This window comes from Ceratosolen solmsi, unplaced genomic scaffold (assembly GCF_000503995.2).
Source record: "Ceratosolen solmsi marchali unplaced genomic scaffold, CerSol_1.0 scaffold35, whole genome shotgun sequence".
NCBI classification, from domain to species: Eukaryota; Metazoa; Arthropoda; class Insecta; order Hymenoptera; family Agaonidae; genus Ceratosolen; species Ceratosolen solmsi.
Genome location: NW_011948423.1, coordinates 6,812,657 through 6,829,378, shown reverse-complemented (window position 1 = coordinate 6,829,378; position 16,722 = coordinate 6,812,657). Strand labels below are relative to the sequence as shown.

Genomic DNA, 16,722 nt, shown 5'->3' with positions numbered 1-16,722 from the left:
AAATTTTGTCTAATAATAATAACAAGAATGAGTGATTAATTACATTTCAAAAATAATAATGAATTACTATCGTGCTAAATTAAATACTTTATAAATTAATTAATAAAAAATTTATTTTACATACAATTTGAATATTTCGTGTTTTAAAATCTATGAATTAAGTATCTGATATATACTGCAGACAAAAATGATACTCTTCCACATGCAGTGGATTCGCATGAAAAATACAATGAACTGTTTATTATGTTTATTATGATTTTATAATTCATAGCTTCATTCGTTTCTTCTCTTTTTTTTTGGCAAAACATTCTCTCAAAGATTTATGCACATACTATATTAATATTTCTATACTTTATATAACATGAAAAATGAATTTATTTAATCATTAATTGATATATTTCAAAAATATTCGAACCTACTGATTTTTGCAAGCTACACGTAGTAATTGTCCGAGTAGTGCTGCCCTCTAGTGGTAAAAACTAGTTTTAAAAACACCAGCCTAGTTATTTGACTCCTATGATAACAAATACAAATGTCAATAGCTTTTGTATTATTTGTTTAGGCAATGTGTTTAGTTTTCTAATTATTTCAAACTGTTTCTCTTGAGTTTAGATAACCAGCAATTATAGGGGTATATGTATTAATCCAGGCAATATTGTCTGTAGCAAGTTTTGTTGCTCTTAGAGCAACATTGAATGCAGCTCCTAATTGGTTAGCATTTTGATTTACAAAATGTTTGAACTGTAAAACAATATTCATATATATATATATATATATATATATATATTTTTTTTCTTAAAAATAATTTTTAACACGAATACTTAATAAACGATTATGTATTAAATTATGTATATATATATATATATATATATATATATATATATATATAAAGATGAAATTATGCATGGCTATGTAATAAAATAAATATTTAATAAAATTTGGAATAAAAATACACTAGATTCTTCATTGTATTTGTAAATAATAAACGTTACCTTCAATTCTTGTATATCTGACGTTATTTCTTGACCAATAGACGATAATATACCTTCTAAAAATGGAAAACCCCTTCTATAAAATGTTAAAACATTGATATCAAGAACTTTGTCTGCTTATTTTACTTAATATAATAAATAATATACGAACATGCGAATAATCTTATTTAAATTTGTTTCAACGTAAGTTAGTACGGTTTCCAAATTTTTACTGCTCTTGAAAATAATTGACCGAATAATTGGAAGTCTATACTGTTTGGCTAAATCCGTATCAGGATTTATGCAAAAGTCGAGGTACCTTTAATTATGCGATTAAAAATTTATATAAAAAATCAGTTCATGATTTTAATGATGTGAGATAAGACTGTATCCTTTACTTATTAATATACGAAGAATTCTCGGTGCAACATAATGCACTAATCATAATTTCCTTCTCCGCATAATATTTTGTGTTTAAAAAGCGTTCCCATAAAATAATCCAATTCTGATTAGATCCATTACGTATACCTGTGCAATATGCAAAGTCTTTCAAATTTGCCGATACTCTATAAATTTAAAATAACTTTATCAGTGTTGACACATTAGATTGAAGCTAATTAAGGGAATCTCTTTCATCTTACGATTTATTCTCATTTGCAATCCAATTATTGAAAATTGATTTTGCGTTCGATACACAATCCTCAAGATCCAAAAAACATGCGGTTGAAAGGACTATATTACGTTGCATCTTTTTTAGCTCTGTATCTAATGGTTTTTCCACAAAACTTAATTGTTTATAAATTCTTTTCAGCAGATTAGTTGTAAAGCGCTGCATGAAAAATATGTAATTATTAAGAGAAAAATGTATTTTATATTTAATCCCATGTATTTCAGTATTATATTGAAAAATATTTTTAACTATTAGTATTTGTAAAATTTATTGGATGCATAATAATTTTGTTAAATTGTATCGAAAGTTTTATAATTGTGTTCATTCTCTATTTTGATTCTTAATTTTTATTCTACATTTAAACCAATAAATTAAAAAGTAAAATAATTGTTTTCCCAATGTTTGCATTTTATAAAATTAATTTATAACAAGACTTTATAAATAAAACTAAGCATAAACGTGAAAAATAATAATATAAAATTTATTTATCAAGAAAAATATTATATTGTTTTTCAATATTTTTTTGAGCAATATAGATTTTATTTGGTACATGAATAAATAGAAGCTATTGTATTATTAAAAAATATAATTCATAAATTTTCTACATACCTCATTTACATATGTAAAACAAACAACAAAATAAACATTAATTTTCTTTTTTTAATACTATTTTTTCTTCTTTTTTTTCATATTATTTCGTATTATCACAATGATACAAATTTAACTTTTGAATTTACATATAAATGTGGAACTACAATAATTAAATTTATGAATATGAAAATTAAATTAATCTATTCGTCTCATTTCATCATTTATAAAAATACGATTTTTATTAGATTGTTAGATTCACAATTTATCAAAAAATTTGTCATATATAAAACCGAATTAAAATTCATTGTTCTTTGAATTTGAATATTTCACATATGTAAGCATAGTTTTCTTTTTATTTATCATTTACAATTCATTATTATAGAAATTATTACTATTGTCTATCAATTAGCCAGTTTACAAGTTTTATATTTATTTTTAATATTTAAACTGTAATAAATTATATTTCAAGTTATTCGATATAAGATGCAACGATATTTCGAATAAAATTCAATAATCTCTACATTATGTAAATTAAAAAAAGGCTATTATTTATATGTTCATTCTGATGGAAATTGATCTAATATATATTTCGGATGAAATTCAAATTTAATATCATTTTAAATATTTTTGTATGAATGCAGCTGCTTTGACTGATAAATGTTATCGATAATTTTACACTTATTACAGTCTTAAAATTTATTACTTAGCTCGCACTTAATTATTTTACACAAAATACTATTAATAAAACAAAATGTTATCAGTCAAATTATCGATGCTTTAACTAAAGTTTTAGTCATTAATTGTAATGAGGTATTTTATGTATCAAAGTGAAAAAACTTACTCTGAATGCCAATTGTACATCTACTCTGTCCCTTAATTTGTTATCCAAGAAATTAAATGTCCGACTAGCCATAACCCAAGGTTCATAGTCAGTCTCTCGATGTAAGTATTCTGCTAGTTTCAAGGCCTCGGCGTATCTCTTAGAGCCAGCTCTCGCCAAGTTGAATGCGTCGTCGAGAAGGGTTGCCCTGTCAATAGCAGCCACTCGATGAAAATCATCGGAATTCAGGACTTTCATCAAAGAGTTCCAGTTCTTCTGATCGTAATCCACACGATAATGTCCGATCTGCTTGGAATTCAACAGGAACCAGTGATTATCATTAATATCGTCCGGTAGATCCACGTCGATAAATTTCTCAGCTCCCAGCCAGGCAAAGACCTCAACTAACTGGCTGTTTCTTGTTTTTGTCGATGTGATGATATTCAGGGGGATCCACCAGAATCTTTTATTCGCTTCAACATTGCTGCGATTCAGGCGAAATGGCTCTTGCGAAATGCGCAGACGTCGTGAAGTGATGAGCGATGCTCTGACCAATGGATAATTTGTCTGATTTGCCCAAGATTCAATTACATCACCAAGAGTCACTGGAGTATGCATTGCTGAACTGCTCGAGTTGAATTTCGATTCTAAACATTTATAGAGATCTGGCGGAGTAGCGGCTTGGAACTGTCTAGCAGGATTTTGAACGAAAGATATATTATATACAGACTTGTGATATATTTCATTTTCTTATGAATATTTATACTTAAATAATATGTATAATTAAATTATTCTTATTATTATTACTACTACTACTACTACTACTACTACTACTACTACTACTACTACTACTACTACCACTGTTATTATTATTACTACTGTTATTAATATTATTCTTATTGTTATTGTTATTATGGAGCTGTTGATTTTGTTATTATTATTTTGCATAAACACGTAAGTATTTTTAGTACGTTACGTATTTATTTAATTAATGTAAAAAATTCTAGATGTTGTGATAATCCTGTGTGTACGTAACGATGTGTAAATAATATAAGTTATTGACTGAACGCACAATTCTGTTACTTGCATTGTACATTTATAAATTTGACTCTATGTCAATGTTACGTGATCACCAAAATACACCAGAGCACGTTTGTATCTTCTAGCCTCAATACACTTTTTCTTATCTACTTCTTTCACTTGTGTATCGTACAGTTCTCAGCATGATACATGCATGAATATTCTTAACAGGATCTTTCGAATACAATTGATGCATGAACGACATACGAAACTATTTATAGATAGATAATATAAATTTAAACATATATTATATATCGGAAGACATACTGAATTTGACAGATTTTTAAGGAAACTTTTATTTTATAAAAGTACTAGCTTTACTATATACTATTCTGCTGGATGAATTGAAAAAATATAATATAAATTTATTGGATTTAAATTGTTAAAAAAAAAAAAAAAATGTATCGACTATATCATTGTTATATTCTTTCAATAAATATCAGAAAAAATTTTTTCTTTTGTTGCACATAATTTAAGTTCTTTTTTTTTTTTTAATTAATTCAAATTTTAGTCAATACATATATAAATCTCTATATATTACTTAGAAAGATTATTATAAACATACAACTGAAATTTCAATGAAGCAATTAGCTTAAATAATTTTCAAATACATTTACGGAAAAATACGTTTGTTGTTAAAACGCATGTATTTCTGATAATAGATTGTGAAAATTATAAGAATAATAATAATGCAGAATTTAATTCTCACTTTCCCTTAAGATACGAGTGCATCGCACTTTTGAAGAGTTTTTCTCCCATTATTTCCGAGATCATGCGTATAACCGATGCACCTGAAATGTGAAGTTTCACAAACAAAGTTTATCGTTGCGAGAGGCTAATAAGCGCAGTTTATTACTCACCTTTATCGTAAGTGACAAAGTCGAGAGCTCCTGTTGCTGACTTAGAACTTCCTATGTCCCGTTTGTTCATTATTTTATTATGATCCATAGAGTCGGCGAGTAGACTGACGCGAGTGACTTCCAACGAGAACATATTCATCATTTGCCAATCCTTATGGACGATCCCTAGGATGAAATAGGAAAAATACGTAGCAAAGCCCTCTTTTAACCAGGCGAAGCTCCAGAACTCCGGAGTTACGATATTGCCAAACCATGTATGCGCGTATTCGTGGGCTATTGTTGTAAGGATGGTACGAACATGACGTAGTGGTGTCGTATCATTACGGATGAGCATTATCGATTCGCGAAATGCTATGAGACCCCAGTTCTCCATTGCATTGAAATTGAAGTCTGGCACTGCTATTTGCTCGACTTTTTGCAGAGAATTATTCACTACCATCCAGTCTTGAAGTGCTGAATAAATTTTTGGACCCTCCGTAAGGGCCGGATTCGAGGCTAAAGACCACGAAAGTTGGGAGTCATTGAGCCGAGTCCATAGCCAAATGCGTGGATCCGAAGAGTTCACTCGATAAAAGTCATGGATTGCCCAGCTCAAGAGGTAAGTTGACATTCGTGGCGTTTTTGCAAATGTTGTAATGTAGTAATTCGGCTCACCGCTGTTTTGAAAAGAAAAGAAGAAAAAAATGGTTACTTTTACACCTATTAACAATGTATTTTGTATTTCTGAAGACTTTTCTGTAAATAAATTGATAATTCATTATCTATCCATATACATTTAACAATATCATAAAATATTATAATCATAAATAATTTTACAAGTTTATTAGGACCGGCTTTTAAATTTAAATGGTAATTAATTTATAGCATTATTTACAATTAAGATTATTCAATTCAAATTGTCAGACATAATTTTTAGAATGTTTTGATTATGTAAGATGGTGAAAAAAGGATGAAGATTTTATTATTAAGAAGGAAAGAAAAAAAAAAAAAAGATGAAAATAAATATTTCTTTTGTCAAAAGCTATGCGCGCCTAGAGTTCTTTCAATTTTAGTAATTGTTTGATCGGCTAATAAGACTATTTAATATTTATGAAACTATTACTTCACATCGCTTATGTAAAGTGAATATCTATCTTACTTAGGTCTTCATTTCCCAAGACTTACTTACGAGATTTGTCGCGATTCTTGCATAGTATTTGACGATACTGTTTCATTATCATAATGTCCAATATGAAGTTGAAACGTCGCCTTAAATCCTGGCTCGTCCATACAAGGAAATGCTCGCCGTGCATATGTCGGTGAAAATTGTGTTACCCCTATCCACCTTCACAGTATTATGCGATTAATATTATTCTATTAATTATTTAATTAAAAATATCAGATAATTGGACAATAAATAATTATACAATCTTTTCATATATATATATATATATATATATATATATATATTATTTACTATTTCAAAATATATTCAGAATAGATAAATAGTTTATGAAATTAATACTATTCTTCTAATTAACGGTAAGTCATCGTGAACATTGAATTGTTACAATTTTTCATTTTTACGCATATATAAAATTAACAACGTGATTTCTTTACAAACAGATAGCAGATAATTAAATAATCTTTATTGTATCATTTGTAACATATGACATTGAACATATTGTTACATTATGAGGAAGTGTAATAATACATTTCTACATAAATATTATAAACAAAGTTTAAAATACTTCCTACATCATACTTACTACATCAATAAATTCATATTTATTAAAATAGTTATCAAAGATTCGGTAGAATACTAGAATTTTAATAAAAAATATCAGATCGCCAAGCCAATTTCTTCAATAATATTTATAGGTGCTTTGTTTTTGTATAATAGCAATTAGCAATATTTTTATTACGAACTATATGAAATTTAGGAAAGTTATTATTCATTATTACAAATTTACTTGAAATAGTTTTTCACTAGCTTTGTTGATTATATGCTAATTAAAATATAAGCTAAAATTAACGATTAAATAAGAAATTTACTATTATGTCATTTATAGATTGTATAATAAAATTTTCATTAAATGATCGATTTTATCAAATGGCGATAATAGAAAATAAAAATATTTAAATTTTATTTAATTGCTATCATCACATTTACATATATGCGAAAGACTTTTTAATGATAATTGATTTTTCAACGATAATAAGTAAATATTCACATTATACAATTGCAATATAAAATTCCAATATATGGAATATATAAGAATATATAAGGGATTTTTAAAATATAATAATTAAAATGTATCAATATGAAAAATATGTCTAAAAATTTTATAATCGAAATAATAATACTGTATTACATACTAAACATAACTCATTTATGCATATATTTTGTTATAAATGTGAAATTTAAAGAAATGTCTATGTTAAGAGGGAAACTACATATTTACATCTTTTATACGAGTTTATTCTTTTATAATCAGGTAAAACTGAATACCTTATTTGATTATTTATTCTGTAAGTAGTTCTATAAAAGCCGAAGACGTCATTCATCACCTCGCCAACGAACTGCACTGACAATAAATATCTTCCTGGTATTAGAATACTTGAAAAATTAATGATGTAAAATTGAGTTTCGTCCTGATACATTTGATTGCTTATTTGTATTTGTTGAAAATTATTATTTGGCAATATTCTGCGAAACATTGTTTCTTTATAGTCGATTTTCAGGTATTCCGAATGCACTATGACTTGTTTTGTTGCGTTTATTATATACAAGTTGATGGTAACCATTCCCTTATAAGTGAAATCACTTCTGCTGACATTGGTGAGCAACAGTATGTCGTAAGATTCGGGTACAGCACTTTTAGGAAGCCTGTACAGCGAGGTATTATCATTACTTTCATGAGCCTCTGAATATAAGATATAGATTCCAAAATAAAACACAATAATACACTGGAATTTGCCCATGATCGTGCGAAAAGTTCGTACTCTTAATTGTGATCTTGACCTACGGGAACGCGACTGTTGCACGTCCTCGCGAGAAGAGGACAACCAAGAAACTGCGCTGGTAGATAGTTGATTTGCTATAGACATCTGAGAATTTTTAAATAATTATTAATTGACCAGTTAAGAAACTCAATATTTAATTGATGATTTATCTAATGATAATATCGAAGATAAAGAGAATTTAGCAAATACATTGGAAGGCGTGATCGTATGTGCGTATGTGCACTTAGTTTGACATACGTATTCATGTTTATATGACAGCGTATATGTATTAGAGTATATATATATATATTCTAAAAATTTTCCTCCCTTTATTTAATGTATACAATGTTCCAGATTTGAAAAAGAGTTTATCTTACAAAGTGGTTTTAACCTTTCATGATATAACAAATGAGTATTAGCTTCTTTGTTTATATTGTAATGATATTTTAAGAATAGTGAATACTTTTAAAAAACATTAATTAGAATAAACAATAAATAATAATTAAATTTAAATGTATCATGTTATCTGAATCAATATTATTTATCAAATTTTTAAGATAAATTCAAGTTGTTTTATGTACGAAAAATTAAAGTAAATTATTGTTGATCAGAGTATTTATTTAAATGAACATACTTATTAAATAAACTCTCTTCGTTTTAATAAATTAAAAAAATTTAATATTTCTCACAGTCTTTAGGCTAGTGCAGTACTGTACACAATACCATAACATTTATCTTTATAAACATTTATAAATAATAACTACATCCTTCATCATTAAGAAGATTAATAATGAAAATTTTAATTATATTTTCTCTTGTACTTATTTAATAATCGTACTATTGAAGTAATTTGAATAATTACAAAAAAAAAGAAGAAGTTTTTAGCTAAACTACATCTTTTATAATAAAGCAAATTAAAAAAAAATAGTGAAGATTGTAAGAATATTTGAAATGTTTTTCTTGCTGATTACTTAGTATATTTATAATTACTCATTTATATTTAAAATTCAATATTAATCTCATAATTAACAATTTTCCTTTTTATACCTTCGTGTTTATGCTTATTAAAATTCCATAATGTATATATATATATATATATATATATATACACACATTTATGCCATTTCTCTTATTCGCATTTTGTAGATATGAAATTTTAGGAAATTAATTGATAGGATTAATTTCAGTAAAACATTAATAATGTAAATATTAATCAGAAATGTTTTTAAATTTCATAGAAAATTTTGTTATAATTCGTCTTGATAAAGTGTTTGAATCATACAAGAATAAATTCAAGTATTCTTCTAGTAGTGAAATAAGAATTATTTCGTTAACTTAGAAAAATTTGTAAATAGAAATATATGGATAGTAGCACCTAATATTCCTAAATATTCTATAATGAAATAATGTATTTAAATATCCTTACTAGCATTTACTATTAATTTCAAAGTTTAATAATAATATTAGTGTGATTAATTCTTATATCCTGAATACTTTAAATAATATGAAAATTGTTAATTTTGATAATAGAATGTTGGAACATGGAATTTTTAATAGAAGGTCATTGTTCGAGTTGTTTCTTTCGTGATGCGTATGTATATTTTAAATAAAAATTTTTAATGGAAAAATAGCAAAAATATAGTATATAAATAAAGAAAAAGCAGAATATAAAAATATAATAAAATGAAATTAAAAAATGTTCAATTCGAGAATATATATATACAGATATAATAATATAATAGAAGCAAGTATTTGAAATTTGTTTATAATGTTAAGAAATATTTCATTATGTGATAAGATGCATTGATAAAAGTATTTATTGAAATGATAACAGAGAACGTAATTATTAATGTATTGTCGCAACCAATTATTTAGAACAAAATACAAATTAAAATAAGATTTTGATCTATTGAACAAAGCGATGCATGTAAAATATGAGTTTGTACCATCTTCCGTCATATTATAATAACCAGATTTCTTTATTATTTTATTTCTTTTGTTTTGTTTTGTTTTGTTTTTTTTTTTTTTTTTTTTAATTCCTCGTTAGCCTTCCGATATTAAAAACAATAATAACAGCCATACAGTCAAATGAAACAGTATGTAATGAGTAAAAAAAGAATACATACAAACGCGATGAATCTTCGTCTAGACTAAGTAAAAGAAAAACATTAAAAGTGATTAAACATTACAAATAAAATCAACGTCAGCGGAGGCTAAAATGATGATCAGGCATGAGAGAAGAATACGAAAAGATGTTTATAGCACGCCAGTTGCACGCCTTATCCGAATGATCGCACAGTCAGTGATACGTCGATGGCGGGTGCCGCTTGTACTTTGATTAAGCGATCGCTGATCAACACTAGCGTAGACGAGTTTTCTCATGAGCTAACCTCGATGTGACCTTGCGTTGACCCCGTTGTGCTTGTCGATGCGGGTAGGACGAGTGTCAAGCCGCTTGTTAGGATTAGCATGTAATTGAAATAGCCTGCGTGTAATGTGTGCTCCTAGGCTCGGGTTCGAGGTTTACCTGTGTTCCACGTATCTTCATATTGGAAAGTTGAACAATGTATCGTATGACATGGTGGCGAGCTTTTTTATTCGTTTGTTCTGTCCTTACATTTTGCGTTTGTTTTAGCTTTACGCCCGTGATAACGCACATATTACACGCGCGTCCATGTGCTCCGTATTATTAAGAAGAAGGGGTTCGATTATTTTTATATTTTCTCATCTTTTGAGATTTTAAAATAAAGTATTAGCTTAATAATCTCAGTATTTAATCGGTGTGAGCTCATGTTTACTTTTTTTTTCTTTTTCTTGAATTTTTTTTTTTTTTTTTTTTTTTTATTCTAGAGGATGTATTAAGTAGTGTTTAAAGAGCTTCTTAATTAATATATTTTATTAAACGGATTGTGTTGCTATTTTAAAATGAATGTGCATTTATAATGAAAATTAAAAATAATAAATATAAAACATTAGAGTGGCTTTACGAGAATAAATGACTCTATCGCCGTATTAAATTGTATAGTAAGTCAAGGATAAAAAAGATTATCTATCATGAGAAATGAATAAAGTGAATTCCAAGTGTCTTATCTATATAATCGCGGTATTTAATATTTAATACATATGTATCGAATGTAGAAAAACCTTATTTCGATGATTTCGTATTTGAGACGAGGAATAAAATTCATAATTATTGACAAAAATCTCAAAGATCATGATTTTCAAGCGTAAATCGGCACATTAACGTACATATTTCTGGCTAAATAATGAATACTCTATAGAGCATTAACCACCCATCCCATTTGATGCAATTCTCATTTCATCGAAGATGCATAATTGCATGCTTTAATGAGCACTACCTATTGCTATATAATGAGCCGTCTGGTTAACTTAATGACGTTGCCCTTTCATATACCTATAAATAACAAAAACTTCCTATTCCATGCTTATTCTTATCGATTAAAAAGATTTGTCCAACTCGATTATTCCATTTATTTTTCATAACAATTCCGATTAAGAAAAAATATTATTTTCAACTATCGTTACAGAATTATACTTGGATAATTGTAAAAATTTGTTCTAATATTTTAAAGTTTTATTGATAAGATTAATCAATTTGAGTTTTTTTTTTTTTTTTTTTTTTTGTTATTCATATATAAGGTTTGAGCAAAGCAAACATAGCTATACGTAGATCAGCTTAAATACATTATTAAATATTATTCAACTTTTTAGCATGATAAATATTTCTATTCTGGGTTTATATTAATCGAAAAACCTAGATATCCTATATATTATCAATTCTAGTCTAAAAACGAATATTTTTATTATATCGAATTTAATGTGATTATTCAACTTTTAAATATTTAAATCAATTAAATTTTTATTTTATTAAATGTGTATTTACAGATAAGAAGAAAAACTCGATTCTTTAATATGACTAAAATAAAATTGCATCAAATACATCATGAATTTGGATTTTATGTTTTTTTTTTTTTTGCAAAAACGTGATTCGAATCATTTATTTTTATAATAATTAGAGAAATAATGTTCAACTGATAAATATCAACGGAGTCGACAATATTTTTTTTTATTAATAAGCGGTTAAAAAGGCATGTTCGATAAAGCTTGTTTAAATAAATAGTTACAAATTTAAAAACACATACGATTCCCATAAGTTATTGATAATAACAATTATTTAGTTATTAACAGTTATTTTCCAAAAATTACCGAATAAAAGTAATATAAGTAAACATTTAAACTTTCATTATATCTATGAATTAATATTCGTGCATATAAAATATTCAGACTTAGTAGAAAAATTATGTTTATCATATAATCTTCAAACAATTGTAATAATGAATTGTAAGATGAAAATTAATTACAACAAACGTAAAAATATCTTAATCTTAATTTTCGAACTCTGTTTAATTCCCTTCCTATGCTAATTAATCAATAGAAAATGATAACTATTATAGAATTTTAAAAGTAAAGCACTGATTTTATATAGATAGATATATTTATAATTCAATACTTTGATGTTTAATTTGTTCTTAATTATGTTTTGATATAATCCAAATATCGTAAAGAATAGATTAGAAAGAAAGTGAAGTTTAATAGTTATTATGGGATATATTCGTTTGTAGAATATAAATATTCATATAAATCTGGGAAATAATTGTGTATATCAATTGAGAGAATATTTAATTTGTTTTACTAGTTTAAGTGTAATACTGATAATTTCACATGCATACTGTAGATACCATCAAACTTTGAACTTGTTAATGCCGTTCATTAATGATTCACTAAAATCGATGTTATCCTAAACTTATTTTATTAATCGACGGCAAACAACGATATATCTCACGTCATTTAAATTAATTAAACCTATTTAAGAAGTATATTGATATTAGCATAACTCATTAATTGATTCTGTTAATTAGGTAATACTTTTTCGTATTTTAAGTACTTTCACATGTTCAAAAATTATAATCAAGAAAATTAAAGAATCGTATTTGTTAATATTATGAATTACTTATCCATTTAAATATTTCTGTGCTATAAATATGTCAAATATTTTGTCTATTAATTCAATTCAGAATCGCCTAAACATACATACACACGCTCGTAGGCATATAATACAAACTTCTTTACTTTAGATTACATTTACTGAATTAAATTTATTATAAAAACTTATTGAATTTATAAGTGCTAAATGATTAATGAGTAAATAGTTTTTTTTTTTAATTATATATGAACATGTACAAAATGACACTAAATTTAAATTAATTTTATTTTCTAATTAATTACAAATTTTAACTAAAGTAAGTAACGAAATTATCGTAAATAATGCATGGACTGATTGATAAAGAAACAATAATAATTACGTATTTCATAATTTTACTCTACAGTCAAGCAGTTTAATGTTTTAAAGTTGTTTAACTATTCGATCTACAGAATAATATGGTTAAGATTATTAATATCGTGAATCGTTATCAATTAAATAATACTTTATGTAAAAAAATTTTGTGTATGATTTTTGTTATTTTTGACTTTGTGTAAAACAACAATTATGTATAGCTTATTAATAGCATTTAGCGTAAATATTGAGAATTATAATTATCTAATACTGAAATTAAAATTTCTATAATAGTTTTTTATTTGACAATGAAAAATATTCTTTTAGTACAGCGAAATATATATTTTGCTAATATGATAATTGCTCAATAAAAATCATCTATGCTCAATTTATTTAAACTGAAAAATTATTACGATTCAATTATTATTTTTATTTTATTATTATTATTTTTGTTGTTAGTATTATTATAAACTATTATTATTATTTTACTCCATTGATTTATTCATTTTAATTTGAAAAGATTTTTTACGAGAAAGGATGACAAAGTATGATAAAAGAATTATGCATAAATTTTAATAAATGCATGTTAGAAACTGACAATTAAGTGTATGTCGTTAGGTAATCAATTAAATTTGATCATAAAAATTAATTAGCTATGAAGTGAAATTTCTTGATTTAATATTTGGAAACACTTAATGAATTTTTGAAAAGCTAACCTGAGATTTTACGTTAAATAAACGAATTGAAAAAACAGAATATCTTTTTGAAAAAATCGTTTGGTGTATTTCTTGAAATAAAAAAATGAAAAAGGGAAGCCTTTTGTCTTTCATGACTTTTGCTGGATCCTTTGCCCAACCTCTATGTTTCCCCGTCCCCCTCCATCCTTTTCGTCCGCTATACTGAAAAGGGTATTTATATAAATGGTAGAAGCAGGTTTTCACTCATTTCTTTTACTTCTTTTTCTCACAAAGGCTGGAGGTGCTGTGGTTTCATAAAAAGATGCTGATAAAAATGTAGAATGGAGGTGTCATGGGATGGCAGGTGGAGGTATATCCCCTGGAGCAATCGCCTCGGTTGTCATCATCGTATCGCTATTCTTATCATGTACAGAAGAAACCGGATGATATCGCTGAGCGATGCCATTACAAAGGCTCGCGAATCTAAACCAGAGGATGTGAACTTTATAAACGTATTATGTGTATATATATATATATATATTATTTTTTGTTTATATATATTCATATATTTATATATATTCATGCATAGACAAACTTGCGTACCATTCTAACAGTGGACATTGCATCCGTGCTATTCACTTTTGTTTATTAACGTTCAACATTAACGTCATTACATACTAATATATGTATGAAAATGTTCTTTGCAATGATAATACAAGTCGCATGTTTCGTCTATTATTCTTTCTAAAGTTTCGCTGATTTTTCCAACATCAGTTGCCATGGGAAGGAATAATTCTCTGTAATGATAAATGTTAAGCAAATCAATATCGGCATATAGGTAGAAACGCTAACAGCCGTACTCAAATAATAACTGGTAGACTGTTTCGATATGTAACCAATATTGGTAGATTGATACCGAACTATTAATATTTTACTAAAATTATTCCGAGGTCTAAAAGCAAGTGCTGCCGTAGTATTGCTTTAAGCTATCTCTACTACGAAAGTGTAAGGATGATAAATTTTGTACATTGAGCGATATCGTGAATTCTCCTTTAAATAATTCAATACTTTATTCAATACTCTAATTTATATATAAATTAAAATAATCTTCAAATTTTAGTGTACATCTAATTTATCTCGTAGTAAAATAATTAAATGCTGATATAAAACAGTAGTATCGAAATAGTAGTAACTTAATAATACAAGAGAACCGAGTATGGCAAAAGTTTGGAAAGACTTTTCTAATTATCATGATCAAAAGACCAGCAGCACCTACATACTAGTAGTTAGAATAAGCTGTCAAGCGACCTATTTACTTATTCTGCCCGTACAATAATATTATTTATTTAGAATAGCCTATAATATATATATCGACTTGCATTTGAATTTTAATATTAAAAGGCTTTTGATCAATTAACGATATACAAAAACATGGGAAAAAATCAATTCATAATATAAATTCAGCAGTTATATATTTTATAATGTAATATGAATTATATAGTAATTATTTGCTCAATAATCGATTGTGTAAATAAAAGTATTTATTTTGTTTATTCTCTTTTCGAAAATTTTCTTAACGTCTTATATTTATATCGAGATCAATGCTTTAATCAAGAATATAAATCATTATATTTTTTATTTATTGCTAATATTATTTACTAAAATATTCGTTATTATCCTTTATATTATTACTTACACGGGATATTACGAAGCATATTTATGAAAGTAGTACGCTAATTGCTTTGATGAATTTTATATTTTTATGATAGAATTAAAAAAAAAAAAAAAAAAAAATACTTTACGCTGATAGTCATATGAACGAAAATTTGTAATTTACGCTTAAAATAGGTAAACACATTTAATTATTGATGCGTATCATATATTAATATATATATTTTTTTTAAATATTTAAGAATTAATATTACATTTATTTAAATTTAAGGAAAGATTACTCATTTAGAAAGGTTGGAAAGGTCGCGATAGTACGAGAAATTTGTATTTAATATACAAAGTGATTTTGATATTTATAATAAATCGATAAAAAATCAGGAGTATCAAGTGTCCGATTTACTTTTTGCTGAATACGAGAATAACAGTATCTCGAAAAATGTTGATTGTTGAAAGATGTATGGCACGATCATACTGTCATATTTTATCAAACGTAATACGGTATTCGACATTCCCCAAACGGCTCCTTCCAAACGTAAAAATTCATCGGATTATACGTGGGTATGCACATATATATTTCTACGCATGTATGAAAAAAAGTATAATGATATACCGATAGAGAGAGAGAGAGAGAGAGAGAGAGAGAGAGAGAGAGAGAGAGAAGGAGCTATTGGCGGTTGTGGTGGGTGGTAGTGGGGAGGGATCGAGGGTTGGCGAACAGCTTGTTATTGGATCAAGTCGACAAAATGCTATTTGCTGTTGCAGTGGAAACTTAATGCGTTCCAACCGGTTGATAACGGCGATGCGCAAAGACGACGAAGAGGACGCCGAGGCGTATGTTTTGCTTCCGGCCTTGGCAAACTGGTGGCTACCTCACTCCTATAAGCCCGCGCGATGCTACAATTGCCATACCACCACCTAACGTTGTCCTGGCCTTATGGGCTGTCTACTGGCGTCGTCTACGGAAGTGGGGTAATTTCATTACGCTGGTACTTGAAAGCTCGTCAGTCTCTCCCGCTATTTTCCGTTTCTCACTCTCTCACT

At 27.0% G+C, this 16,722-nt stretch overlaps 1 protein-coding gene and 1 long non-coding RNA gene across 2 annotated transcripts in view; both read right to left on the bottom strand.

Annotated features, from left to right (window-relative positions):
* Positions 1-447: 447 nt before the first annotated feature.
* LOC105362417 (aminopeptidase N) overlaps positions 448-16,722 on the bottom strand; it is a 66,316-nt gene continuing 50,041 nt past the window's right edge. The window contains exons 2-11 of the mRNA XM_011499858.1: positions 7,484-8,082; positions 6,161-6,316; positions 4,993-5,648; positions 4,842-4,923; positions 3,049-3,743; positions 1,613-1,811; positions 1,370-1,537; positions 1,144-1,290; positions 993-1,068; positions 448-741 (exon numbers count right to left, since the gene is read on the bottom strand). Of these exons, the coding sequence (XP_011498160.1) occupies positions 589-741; positions 993-1,068; positions 1,144-1,290; positions 1,370-1,537; positions 1,613-1,811; positions 3,049-3,743; positions 4,842-4,923; positions 4,993-5,648; positions 6,161-6,316; positions 7,484-8,082 (2,931 nt within the window). The 3' untranslated portion in view covers positions 448-588. The remainder of the gene's footprint in view (positions 742-992; positions 1,069-1,143; positions 1,291-1,369; positions 1,538-1,612; positions 1,812-3,048; positions 3,744-4,841; positions 4,924-4,992; positions 5,649-6,160; positions 6,317-7,483; positions 8,083-16,722) is intronic.
* LOC105362247 (uncharacterized) lies at positions 14,118-14,694 on the bottom strand. Its single transcript, XR_912877.1, has 3 exons — positions 14,614-14,694; positions 14,301-14,493; positions 14,118-14,232 (listed from the first exon to the last, which is right to left on the bottom strand). It is a non-coding gene; the product is annotated as an uncharacterized LOC105362247 (long non-coding RNA).